Source organism: Microcaecilia unicolor, chromosome 10, assembly GCF_901765095.1.
Source record: "Microcaecilia unicolor chromosome 10, aMicUni1.1, whole genome shotgun sequence".
Lineage (NCBI taxonomy): Eukaryota > Metazoa > Chordata > Amphibia > Gymnophiona > Siphonopidae > Microcaecilia > Microcaecilia unicolor.
The window spans coordinates 64,403,763-64,417,395 of NC_044040.1; the positions used below are offsets into that span (position 1 = coordinate 64,403,763).

Here is a 13,633-nt window from a genome sequence, read left to right on the forward strand (position 1 = left end):
AGTGGTGTCAAATCTAGTAGATTTAAAATTTCCAAATATTTGGTGAATTCCTTCAGTATAACTCCCAGAGCTCTAATTACAATTAGTATTAGAGTTGTTTTTTCTTCCATAATCTCTCAACATCAATCACCAAATCCCAATACTTTGTTATGTTATCCAGTTGTTTTTCATTAATTCTGGCATCTCCTGATATTGCCTCATCTGTGAACCATACATTTTTCTTTTCAGTAACTAATATCTTGTGTATTATGTTCAACATGTCTACCTGTTTGTATCTTAATGCAAGATGTTTTTTAATCTTTAATTTTATTTATTTTCTGTCAAGGTACAAAAGAAACCTGCTAATTTTAAAGACTTTCTAAAATTGTTTGGTCACAGTAGTGTTGGATGATAGCGAAGCCAGTTTTTCTACACAGATTCTGATGTTTGATCTTTGCGTGTTGCTTGTATTCTGTTGGGTGATTTTACTACAGACACTAATCAGATAATCTACAGTTTCATCCTTGATTTTACACAGCCGGCATTTGTTGTTGTCTGAAATATGTTCAGTTTTGGCTTTTATAGCATTTGCTTTCAGGCCCTATTCTTGAACTGCCATGATTTTTCCCTCTTTATTTTTTTTTTAATTGATTTAACCAGTGCCGTTTCCTTCAGTACTATGCAGATATTGACCATGGAGTAGTTTATTTTTCCAGGATTCCTGTTTAGTTCTTGTTGTTTTTCAAGAGCTTACTTCTTTCAATAGGCAGTGCTTCTTTACTTTTCTGGATGGAAGTATTCAGACTATGGGGCCCTTTTACTAAACTGCGTAGGTGCCTACGCGTCCAATGCACGCCAATTTGGAAATGCCGCCTGGCTACTGCGTGGCCCAGCGATAATTTAATTTTTTATACACGCCCACTACACGCGCCGGATAATATATTTTATTTTCTGGCTGGCAGCACTAACCAGACGGTAATTCGCATTGTACATACGCTGACGATTACCACCCTGTTAATGTGTGAGACATTACCGCTAAGTGAATGGGTGGCGGTAAGGTCTCAGGCCCAAAATGGACACACGCCGATTTTTCATTTTGCCACACTTCCATTTTCTGCCCCCTCCCCACAAAGCCTTTTTTGCAGGTGTGCTGAAAAATGGACCTGCGTGCGACTGATACACAAATCTACACCAGTGCAGGCCACTTTTTGGCGCATCTTAGTAAAAGGAACCTCTATGTTTTTCTTCTACAGTCTGATTTATTTGCAATAGCTCTACCTCATCTGTTTTTGGGTAACTATAATCTGTCAATACCACTTTCTGCCCAAACCCGCCTCGGCGCTAAAAAAAATTATTTTTTAGTTCCTGGGTAGTATGCGCACATCCCCAAATTACCACAGGTCACCTCAGCACACCCCAGAGTAAGCCATTTTTTGCTGCAGTAAGCACGCATTAATGCTTACCACAGTTTTGCAAAAGGGCCCCAAAGTTTTCATGATAAAAAATGACCCTTTTATTAGAAGTATATAATTCCTTCAGCCTTTTTCTTGTCAGATAATTCTTCATAAGTACATAAGTGTTGCCGTACTGGGAAAGACCAAAAGTCCATTGAGCCCAGCATCCTGTTTCCAACAGTGGCCAATCCAGGTCACAAATACCCGGCAAGATCTCAAAAATGTACAAAACACTTTATACTGCTTATCCCAGAAATAGTGGATTTTCCCCAAGTCCATTTAATAATGGTCTATGGACTTTTCCTTTAGGAAGCCGTCCAAACCTTTTTTAAACTCCGCTAAGCTAACCGCCTTTACCACATTCTCTGGCAACAAATTCCAGAGTTTAATTACACGTTGAGTGAAGAAATATTTTCTCCGATTTGTTTTAAATTTACTACATTGTAGCTTCATCGCATGCCCCCTAGTCCTAATATTTTTGGAAAGCGTGAACAGACCTCTATCATATCTACTACTACTGAGTGGAGGAGTGGCCTAGTGGTTAGGGTGGTGGACTTTGGTCCTGGGGAACTGAGGAACTGAGTTTGATTCCCACTTCAGGCACAGGCAGCTCCTTGTGACTCTGGGCAAGTCACTTAACTCTCCATTGCCCCATGTAAGCTGCATTGTGCCTGCCATGAGTGGGAAAGCGCGGGGTACAAATCCCCGATTCCCTCCGGTGGTCATCTGGTCAGTTCGGGCACCTTTTCGAGGCTTGGTCATGAAAAAAATTGGGCCAAGTAGAGTCGTAAGGGACGCCCTTCTTTTTCCATTATCAGCCGAGGACGCCCATCTTTTAACCATGCCCCTGTCCCGCCTTCAGTACACTGCTGACACACCACCCTTAAATTTTGGTGGTCCCCGCGATGGAAAGCAGTTGAGGATGCCCAAAATCGGCTTTTGATTATGCTGATTTGGGAGACCTTGAGAGAGAAGGACGCCCATCTCCCGATTTGTGTCGGAAGATGGGCATCCTTCTCTTTCGATTATGCCCCTGAAAGTCTGTGTTGGATCCATTTCTGCATATGCTTCAATAAACATACTTTACCATTATGATAAATCTGCACTGTTTTCTCCATAGCTTATTCCATTGCTTAGATGTGTGTCTATCACCTCCATTAACAGTTAACAGAGTGCATTAATTTTTAACATGTACTAACTGCTGTTTCAAAGGTACCATATAATAGATGGGAAATGGGCAGGAGCTGCATTTTACAAAAAGCCAAAAGGATGTTACTGTGCATTAACTACAATTAATGCCAACTCAAGAAATGTAGTAAGCCAAATAGTGCATTAAGAGCTGTGTATTAATTATATGGCTTCCATCCAGAATATGCTGGGAATGCCCCCAACATTTAACATAGGAAGATTTTACTTTAGCTACTACTGCACAGTAACTGTAAAAGCTTAGCTTAGTTTTTAAAATAGTGACTAAAGGGCCCTTTTTCTAAGTTGCAGTAAAAAGTGGTTTGCGGTAGTGTAGGCACGTGTATTGGGCACGCACCAGGCCAGTTTTTACCACATCTATAAAAAAATGGCTATTGTTTAATGGGATGGGAAAAGTGCCTGCGGTAAAAATGTAACCAGCGGTGCCCAAAACCAGCCTGAACCCTTAATGTCACCCAGTGATCTAGCAGTAAAGGCTCACACGCTAAGAGCATAAAACACCATAATATGACCTGGCTTTTCATCCATATTATGGACAGGCTTTAGCGTCCTGAATCAACTTTTCATCAGTTTAGGAGGGCTGGGACCACTGAGCCGCTGCCACTCATGACTCAGACAGGGTAACGAAAAAAGTAACTCCCTACAGTGTTTTTGCAGTTTTCCCAGCAACCACTTTGAATTTCAAAGAGAAATTTTGCATACTTATTTAGTATTATTATTGTTTAATATATTAAACAACATTTAATTATCTTAAGCTATGTTGATGTTACTGACATTTTAGCTTTACTACCTAGTGATTTTTACGCATTAAAAATGTTCACAGTACAATAACATCATTCAAACGATACAATTAACAAAGTGCCCTGTTTACTAAGCCGTGCTGTAGGTGCACAAAGTTTTTAGTGCATGCACTAATGCTAAAGACACCCATAGGCATATAATGGGTGTCTATTTTTAGTGCGCTCTAAAACGTTAGTGCGCCTATAGAGCGGCTTATTAAACAGGGCCCAATTTGTCAGAATTTTGCAGTCAATGTGACTGATCAAAGTGTCCACCCTCGCTTTAAGACAGGCCTTAGTCACTTTGGGAAGTTCTTAACAGACTTGGTGATGATTCCTATGGCAGGCTGTCCCAGATCATCTGCCGACACCTTGCCCATGATTGCTGTTCCAATCTGAAATACTTTAAAATAAATTTATCTGTAATATAAGTCTGTCACTGTGGCTTCATTAACAGTAAGCTGGTACCCTGTTTTTTTTTTTAATAATGGTTTTACAGTGCAAACATTTTTGAATGCAAACAAAAAAAAAACACTGGATGGTTGTGCTAAAAATTCTGTAACTTCTCCTTGTTTAAAGATAATCTCATGCCACTGAGCACGTAAACATAGTAACAAGAAATAAAGCTGTAAAATTTGACGTTGAAATTCCAAGCACTTGCTGAGAAAGCAGCAAAAAACTCTAGAGGGGTAACTTTTTTTTTTTTTTACTTCATCCAGCGGACAGTAAAGATTTTACTCCCTTTATTTTCTTCCTTAGCTCTCACTGAATCTTGTTTCTTTTATATATTTTCAGCCGCTAACTGATTATGCTACCTAGGGCACCTTTTACAAAGCCTCGATAGCGATTCCGGCACAGCAAATGCGATGTAGCCCATTCAATTCCTATGATCTTCATTGCATAAAAAAAGCCTTAAATCTTCTTTTATTTCCTTTTATAAGCTGCCTTGGTGGTTAATTTCAAAAGATAGTCTAGCAGATAATTAACTAAATTAAATAAATGTAACAGAGTACAAGCATTAAAATAGACAGGAAACTCGTTATCATTCAAAATAGGTAAATATGATTAACTTCACAATAATTCAGTGGCACCATCTAGTTGTGTTTGTATTTTGCTTCAATGGATTTGATTCACAAGAGTTAAATAATAAAGATATGTATTTGCTATTCTTGTATTGGGTACCATGAATGAATTTTTAAAATAATAGCAAAACAGTTCATTTTTGCCTTCTTTTTCCTTTCTGTTATTTACATTCATAAGTATTCATGCTGAGCAACAATTTTATGCCTGTAGAGCTGCATAATAGCTTATCTAAATTACTGCTGAGTGAATAGGCCTTCTAAGGATGGTCCGTCATATTTTAATAATGGTACTCTTAATTTATTTCCCATGTGCAAAAATCACATAAGAACATAACATGAGAATAGCCATACTAGGTCAGACCAATGATCCATCTAACCCAGTATTCTCTTTCCAACAGTGGCCAATCTAAGTCACAAGTACCTGGCAGAAACCCAAATAGTGGCAACATTCCATGCTACCAATCCCAGGGCAAACAGTGGTTTCCCCCATACCCATCTCAATAAGAGACTCTGGACTTTTCCTCCAGGAAATTGTCCAAACCTTTTTAAAACTCAGTTATGCTAACTGCTGTTACCACATTTTCTGGCAACAAGTTCCACAGCTTAACTAGTCATTGGATGAAGAAAAATATTTCCTCCCATTTGTTTTGAAAGTATTTCCAAGTAATTTCATTGAGTGTCCCCTGGTCTTTGTACTTTTTGAAAGAGCGAAAAATCAATTCACTTTTACCCATTCTACACCATTCAAGATTTTATAGACTTCAATCATATCCCCCCCTCAGCCATCAATTTTCCAAACTGAAGAGACTAACCTATTTAGCCCTTCCTTAAATGAGAGGAGTTCCATCTCCTTTATCTTTTTGTTTGTTCTTCACTAGAGTGATGATTTGTCCTGTGCTTCCCCAAATGTTCCTTGTAGGTAACTGTACACACCGCACTTCGTTCATCCTATGAAATCAAAAGCAACAGGCTCTGTGTGTTCACTTTACTAAGATTTCACTGGTACTGAGCATTTATTCTGTCTACTGCAGGCTTCAAGTATTTTTCGCCTTAGGATTCCACCCAGCTGGTAAACAAGAACATATATATTTATGATGTTGAAGTTGTGCTACTCTACAAAACATCCCCTACATAATTCTATATAGTGCACCACAAGTAGGTACCAATTAGGTGCCTAAGTTTAAGCTCTCAAATAGACGTTAAGTGCTTAAATTGGGGGGAGGGGGGATAAACTGCAGGTAGGTACTATTCTATAAGTTAGCGCCTAAGTGCTTCAGGATATAACTGCAAGGGGGCGTGCATGTGGATGGGGCATGAGTAGGTCACAATGGACCCATTTTACCAAGCTGTGGCAAAAGGAGGCCTGTGCTGGTGTCAGCGCATTTTTCACACATATTGAGGCCCCCTTTTACCACAGCTGGTAAAAGGAAATTCTCTCTTTCCTATACCAAATGGCCGTGCAGCAAGTAAAGCACTGCCACGCAACCATTTTGGGGGGGAGCCCTTACCGCCACCCATTGAGGTGGCGGTAAGGGCTCCTGTGCTAATCTGGCGGTAAACGGGCAGCACACAGCACTGCCCATTTACTTCTGGGTACACTCCGGCACTAGAAAAATAAAATGCATTTTTGTAGTGATGGAAATAACAGTGCACTAGGGGTGGGAAGTACTGCCGGGTTGCTAAGTTAGCCTGGCGGTACTTCCTGTATAGCAAGCAGTAAGCCCACGTTGGGCTTACTGCCACTTAGAAAAAGGAGCCCACACTTAGCTGCCAAACTTAGGCCCCTGTTTATTAAGGTGCGCTAGCATTTTTTGCACATGCACAAAATTAGCGCCCGCTGTGTAGGCACACGTAGAAATATTGTGGGCACCTACACAGCATGCGCTAATGGTTAGCACCTGCTAAAAATGCTAACATGCCTCTAGCACAGCTTAGTAAACATGGCCCTTAGACTATTGTAAGTTGTACAACTAGGTACCAACATTTAAGTGCCAACATTTAGACCTTCCTTTTACACGGTGTAAGTGTTGGTGTCTAAGTTGTGGCACTCAAACACCAACTTAGGCTGTATTCTATAATAGAATCTGGGTGCCCAGATGCCTTATAGAATACTATCTTAACATATAGATTTTGAACTCCTGATTGTTAGCGCCCTTTATAGAACTGTCCCCTATGGGAGAGATTGATTTTGTAAATCTTGAAAGTTTAAATAAATAAATATAGGAATCCTTTGCCATGCTAGAAAATATGATCATATAACTCGCCTTCTCATGCACTACTGCTGGCTTCTGATTCAATATTATTATTATTATTAGTTGCATTTGTGTCCCACATTTTCCCACCTATTTGCAGGCTCAATGTGGCTTACATAATGCTGTAATGGCGATTGCCATTTCCGGATTGAGAAATACAAAATGGTTGTTAAGTCAGAGTAGATTAAGCAATCAAGTGTAGCGAGTTCATTTCTGGCGTGAGAAATAGAGTGGTATTTCTAAAGAGTTCATGAGTGACAGGGAAAGTTAAGCAATCAAATGTACAGAGTTCATTCCTGGAACGAGAAGTAGAGAGGTATAACGATATATGTTATAGAATATTAGCACATACATATGTATAAGGCGCAAATATAAGGTCTAATTCCAAATTCCTACTCCTATATATAGGAATCTCCCATTATCTTTCATCCTTGATCATCCCTACATACTGGCTAGAGCTCTATGTTTTCAGAATGACGGTCGGCTGCACATTCCTCCAGTTTCCAGAGCAAGGCTAGATTCTACTCGATCTAGTGCATTCTATTATACTTCACCACTCCTCTAGAACTCTTTACTGACATATATGCACAAAGCACACACTTTAAGAAATTTAAAACTGCCTTAAAAACATATCTATTTACCATTGCCTTTGATTACCAAGAGGCAGGGAGTGCCAGCTGCAGAAAACCTGTATCTGACCTATTCTTCTCCTTTTCTGTTTTTTTTTTTCATTTTATACATTGCAAACTGCTTTGCTATTACTTAAAAGCAGTATATGGAATCTAATACACCATATACCATAAACCATTGCATATTCATGAACCACTGCACATGTATGAATAGTTCTCACATGTGTGCACTGCTGGGAAAAGAGTGTGAACTCTTTCTCAAAGTATAGAGTTAACGTGACTGGGATTTTTGTTTTATTAAATATATGTTTCTGACCTGTGGTCTGTTGATACTTGATTTCCTTCCACTCTCATGGCTGTTTCTTCCGGATTCCTTTGTGGAAGTCTTTGATTTTCTCTTTGAGTTTTTGGATGTTTGGCATATGTATGGGAATAAAGCAGATACCCTGTTGTTTAGGTTAATCTATCCCTGGTTAGGTCCAAAGTTGATTAGCTCCATTTTTGATGGTGAAGGCAATCTGTATACAGACCCTAAGAACATGGCTTCCTGTTTTCAAATTCTTTTTCAACAATTCTATTCTGAACCCCAGCCCAGAACTACTCCCCCTAAGTTTGGGCTTGATGCTTTGAGATTCCCAGACTTACTGATGCTGATTTGGATTTGTTTAATGTTCCTCTTACAGACAGCGAGATATGGGTGATGATCTGCTCCTTGGCCCAGAATAAGTCTGTGGACCCTGATGGTTACACATTGGAGTTCTGTCACTTGATGGAGTCTCAAGTGGCTCCTGTGTTGGAATCCTATTTTGATCAGGTTCTGCAGGTGGGGGATTTTCCAGGAGGCTAATGATGCATTGATTACTTTAATCCTCATACCAGGCAAAGATCCCAATTCTTTTACATCTTATAGACCAATGTCGTTATTGAATGTTGATTATAAAATTTTAGCTAAGCTTATAGCCTTTTGGCTTAGTACTATTCTGCCCTGCCTGATTCACAAATATCAGGTTGGCTTTGTCTGAGCTTGACAGCCTATTTATAATGTTAGGAAAATTCTCTCGGCTTGGGAATATGGTAATCTGCATGGCCTGGAGGCCATGGCCTTGAGTTGTGATGCTGAAAAAAACTTCAATTTGGTCTCCTGGTCTTTTCTTTTTTGGGTTCTTGATGTTTTGGGGTTTGGGAATTATTTTTTGAAGGTACTTCGAGCGCTTTATTATCATTCTACTGCTGCACTTTTGGTAAATGGTGTGGTTTTTACCTATCCACCAGGGGAACCGTCAGTGCTCTACTCTTCTCTGTTTGTCTTGTTTTTAGAACCTTTGTTGAGTAGTATTCACCAATAGCCTGGTATCCATGGGGGTTCAGCTTGGGGGCCCGGTTTTGAAAACAGTGGTGTTTGCAGACAACATCTTTATTATTTTTTTTTTTTTACTAGACCCTTGGAGTTGGTCTCAACTCTTCTTCAGCTTATTGAGGATTTTGGAGTGAAGATGGCATTCTGGCTTATTTATCATAAAATGGTGGCCATACCAATTAATGTTGCCAAGGAGGCCTTTGCTCAGGCTCATTTCCCCTTACAGTGGGGAAGTGCCTGTACCAGATATTTGGGTGTTCCGTTACCAGCTTCCTTAGATAAGTTGCATGAGGTTAATATCAAGCCCCTCATGCATTTTATCACAACATTGTTGACAAATTGGTCTTCTCTGCCTTTGTCCCTTTTGGACCGATTGGCACTTTTCCACATGGTCATTCTCCCAAAATGACTCTATGATTTCCATAATGTTCCACTGGCATTGCACAGGAGGGACAAAGTGCAGCTTCAGCTGTTGGCACAGAAGTTTTTTAGGAAAGGCAATAAAGCTAGATTTACTTATGAGCAGTGGACTTATGCACCTTGGTAGGGGGGCTTGGGTCTCCCATAACTTGACTTTTGTAATTGAGCATGTCATCTCAGGCAGATCACTGATTACTGACCTTAAATGCATCCACTCTGCAGCCCCCATTACATCTCCACTCTCATCTCTCCCTACATTCCTCCCCGTGAACTCCGCTCGCTTGACAAATCTCTCTTGTCGTCCTCCTTCTCCTCCACTGCTAACTCTAGGCTTCGCTCCTTTTCTCTCGCGTCACCTTATGCCTGGAATAGACTTCCTGGACCTATACGTCTAGCTCCATCTCTACCTGTTTTCAAATCTATGCTGAAAACCCACCTTTTCACTGCTGCTTTTAGCTCCTAGCCACAATTGCCCTCCCCTTGTCCCTTCCTCCCTTCTCACCCATTACTTCCCTCACCTGTAACTGTCTTGTTTGTCTGTATTACTTAGATTGTAAGCTCTTTTGAGCAGGGACTGTCTCTTTGTATCAGATGTTCAGCACTGCTTGTGTCTGGTAATGCTATACAAATGCTAATAATAATAATGGTTGAAGGATACTGACTACTATACTCCCCTTAGTTATGAGAAAGGGCTTATAGCCCCCCTTGTCTCCCCATTCTGTACTACATACAGCTCCAGCTATGTTGTCCAAGCCTATCAAGAGTAGTTGTCTTATTGCTCCACTGTGCAAACTTTGGGTTTGGTTATGTAAATTAAAGGAGCTGAACCTTTGAGTGACAGCTTGGTTGCCTTTGCAGGGTAGTTGCGACTTTCCTGTAGGCTTGACCAAATAGATCATTCAGTATTTGGGTGGATAAAGGGCTCCATTTGTTACAACAATGTCTTGATGATGATGATGGAAAAAATGCTCTCTTTAATCACTTGTGTACTCATTATGGGCTCTTCCCAGCAGATTCTTTTTCTTATTTACAATTGAGACGTGTTTCTTCTTTGCATACTCCTGCTTTGACAAGGGATGCAACTGAACGTGTGCAAGAGACCTTTTTATTAGGTGGTACTACCACAACATCTGTTTCCTTTTACTACAAAGTTTTAAGTGTTGATCTTCCACCTTTATCTTTTCAGAAATAGGTGGAAGCGTGGATTTGAGATTTGGCTGTTGAGGTCTCAGAGAGTTTGCTTAAGAAACTGGTGTGTAAGCCCTTAGTTAAGTTGACATCTGCCATCCATCGGGAGCAGCAATACAAATTTTTATTTCACACATAAATTTCAGTTAAGCAAGCTTTTTGGATGGGACTTGCACAAATTAGCCATTGCTTGAAATGCTCACAATCTGATGTCAGTTTGGGACATACGTTCTGGTCTTGTCCGCTTATACAACGCTTCTGGCAGGATATATCTTCTAAGTTGCATCATATTTTTTGTTTCCATTTACCTTTATAGCCTAACATTTTCTTGTTTGATGACTATGCTACCAATGCTATTAAACCCAACAAACTTAAACATACTTTATTGTTCTACTTCTTTCTCTTAGTAAGACATGCTATCATAGTGAATGGCTGAGCCAGGACACTCCTAACTTGATACAATGGCTTAATTTGATTTATGCTCTCCTGATTCTGGAATGTTACAAAGAGGGCTGGGACCACCCAAGCTGATGGAAGACATTTTAACTGATTTGGGAGCCTTTTTTGCTTGTCATGCCACACAGAGTTTGGAGTTGGACCTTGAACGGTTGATGTTGCTTGGACCCACTCTCTGGGTGTTCTTTAGATCTGGATAAGAGACCAACAGATCTAGAACTATTGTATTGCACTTGTTTTTCGGAGGAGGAAGGTTGGGGAGAGTGGGGTGGGAGGTTTTTTTTAATTTCAAAACCCAAATAATTATTCTTGTATTAGTGGTTTTCTGTGCATTTATTAAAGATGATTAAAAAATAAAAAGATAAAAACATAAACCTAAAATCACCTCAATAATATATCATAAAAGAAATATTCACATACATGACAACACAGGCACTCATATCAAACTATAATGTAGTATCCATCTTCCCTGTTCAAATCCATCAATTTAATATTTAATATTAATGTTTAATATTATCCAAAACAGGGCTATTGAAATGTTATGTTGGACAGGAGTTGTTGGGAACTAAGGCCAGTGCTGCTCAGACTTCTACAGTCTGTGTCGAGCAAATGGCAAAAGACAGATGAAGTTCAAGTGTGTATATTTTTTGTTCAGCAAAGTGCTTTTTGAATTGTCTTTTAGAAATGATAATTGTACGTTATCAGTAGTTTATATGGGATATTGCACTTCATATGGATCAATGAGGAATGCGTTGATTGGTTAACACAAAAGTTGGTGTAGCTCACTTTTATTTTCTTTATCAATATTCTGTAATCCCTATTACTATGTAAGCCACATTGAACCTGCTTTGAGTGGGAAGGCGCGGGGTACAAATGTAATAATAAATAAATAAATCTGAGGATCCATTTCACCAATAATTAGATTGGAAGGATAAGGATTTCAATTTATTATTGACTTTTCCCTTCATTTTGAGAATTTAAGGATTTGTACCACATATTTTAGGGCATTTTATAATATGGTCCTTCCTGTGCTGCCTCATTCATAGTATGGACGTTTCAGTTTGTAAAATGGATAATCATACTGGACTAGCCAGCATCTGGACATCCATTTCTGATGTATTTTGAACAGTCGGCATGTGGGCAGATGCTAATCTAAAATACATGAAAAAAATGGATGTCCATATGAGATACAGAGACTTGGAGGTCCATATTCTGAGTTGGTCATCCTTTCTAAATTGCCGCTGTTATGTGCTTGGCATGATGGCAGTTTGCCAGCCGGTGTTTAATCATGAATGACTACAACCTACATAGAGTGATGGGTGCAGCTCTGGCAGATTGGATGGACTGTGCACTTCTTTATTTGCCATCATTTACTGAGTGTGGAGGTGAAAACAACATTTGTTCTTATTTCTTTAGCATTTCAGAGATTGCCACAAAATGAAAGAGTTTCTCAAGGTCTAAATGGAGACCTCTATTTCTCCAACGTGCAAGCAGAGGACACCCGGGATGATTATATTTGTTATGCAAGATTTAATCATACCCAGACTATCCAGCAGAAGCAACCCATTTCTGTCAAAGTTTTATCAAGTAAGTACTGATTTCTTCAATTTAATATTCTCATGTCTTTTGTAAAACTCGCTTTTGATCAATAGTTTGATATTGGACTAGATAGGTTTCTAATGTGTATCACATTAAAAGTATGCAAAAATATCTTACTTACACATGTACATGACAACTTAATTATAAACATATGCACATTAAAATTCTGAATATTTTTGACATGGCCAGTTTAATAAACATTTTTTTAGTGAATACTCAGCACTGTAAGAATTTATACCCCTGTTGAAAAGCACCAGTTTGGGTTCTGTTAATTATTGCCCCAATATTCAGCAGTACTTATTCAGCTATCAACATCTGCTCTCCGGATACATGACACTGTCTGTGTCTATCTAGATAGTGCTGCTAAAATCATTACTAATTTGCCCTGGCACCGGAGAGCGATTCTATAAAGTAGCACCTCTTTTTAGGTATAGAAGGAGCCTGTTCTGTAGAGGAAAGTAGATGCTGATTTGCCTTTATATAATACAGCAGTGTAAATGCATCTGTATAATGTACCTCAGCCAGAGAGCTGGTGTAAATGCTTGCACACAAAATGCTAAAAATGTACATAAATTATAGTATTTTAAATTTATTCTTATAAATGTATGCCCTTCCCACACTCCATCCAGACTCCACACATTTAAACTATGTGCTATCGTGTTTAGGCACTGTCTTATAGAAAATTGGCCTTTCCACCTTTATGTGCACACAGACATGCACATGTACTGGTATTCTGGTCATTTACATGCATTCCTGGTGCCCAAAGGTTGACTTCCTGTTTATAGAATTATCCCCTAAATGGACATTGATGAAGCAGAGCACGGGCAGTCCCCAAAATTATCCAGATAACCCTTCTAAAGTTATCCAGTTGGCAGTCTCAAAATTATCTATATTATCCAGATAGTGGTAACACTGACCTCAATCTGGATAGCGGTTCTAAATATTCAGGGCCTGATATTCAGCAGGCAGTGATTGTCACCATCATAATCCACGGAACTTCAATGCCAGGCCATGCCCATTCTCTGGCACTGAATTTCTGGGTATATGGAGTCAGTGAAAACATAACCAGTTAAGTTTGATATTCGGCACCTAACAGGCTATGAAGAACCGTATAAAGATATGACTGCATTTTATACAGCCATGTTTATGAGATTATCTTAGCTAGTTAAGTACTAGAAATATCAGCATTTAAGTAGCTAAGTGCTGATGCTGCCCCTGGAATACCCCCAAAA

General features: G+C 39.4%; 1 protein-coding gene across 3 annotated transcripts in view; it reads left to right on the plus strand.

Moving 5' to 3' along the window:
* The window catches only part of NRCAM (neuronal cell adhesion molecule), a 231,993-nt gene that overhangs the window by 65,935 nt on the left and 152,425 nt on the right, over nucleotides 1–13,633 (plus strand). For all 3 annotated transcript variants that reach the window (XM_030215841.1, XM_030215842.1, XM_030215843.1), the window contains one exon: nucleotides 12,219–12,389. In XM_030215841.1, the coding sequence (XP_030071701.1) occupies nucleotides 12,219–12,389 (171 nt within the window). The remainder of the gene's footprint in view (nucleotides 1–12,218; nucleotides 12,390–13,633) is intronic.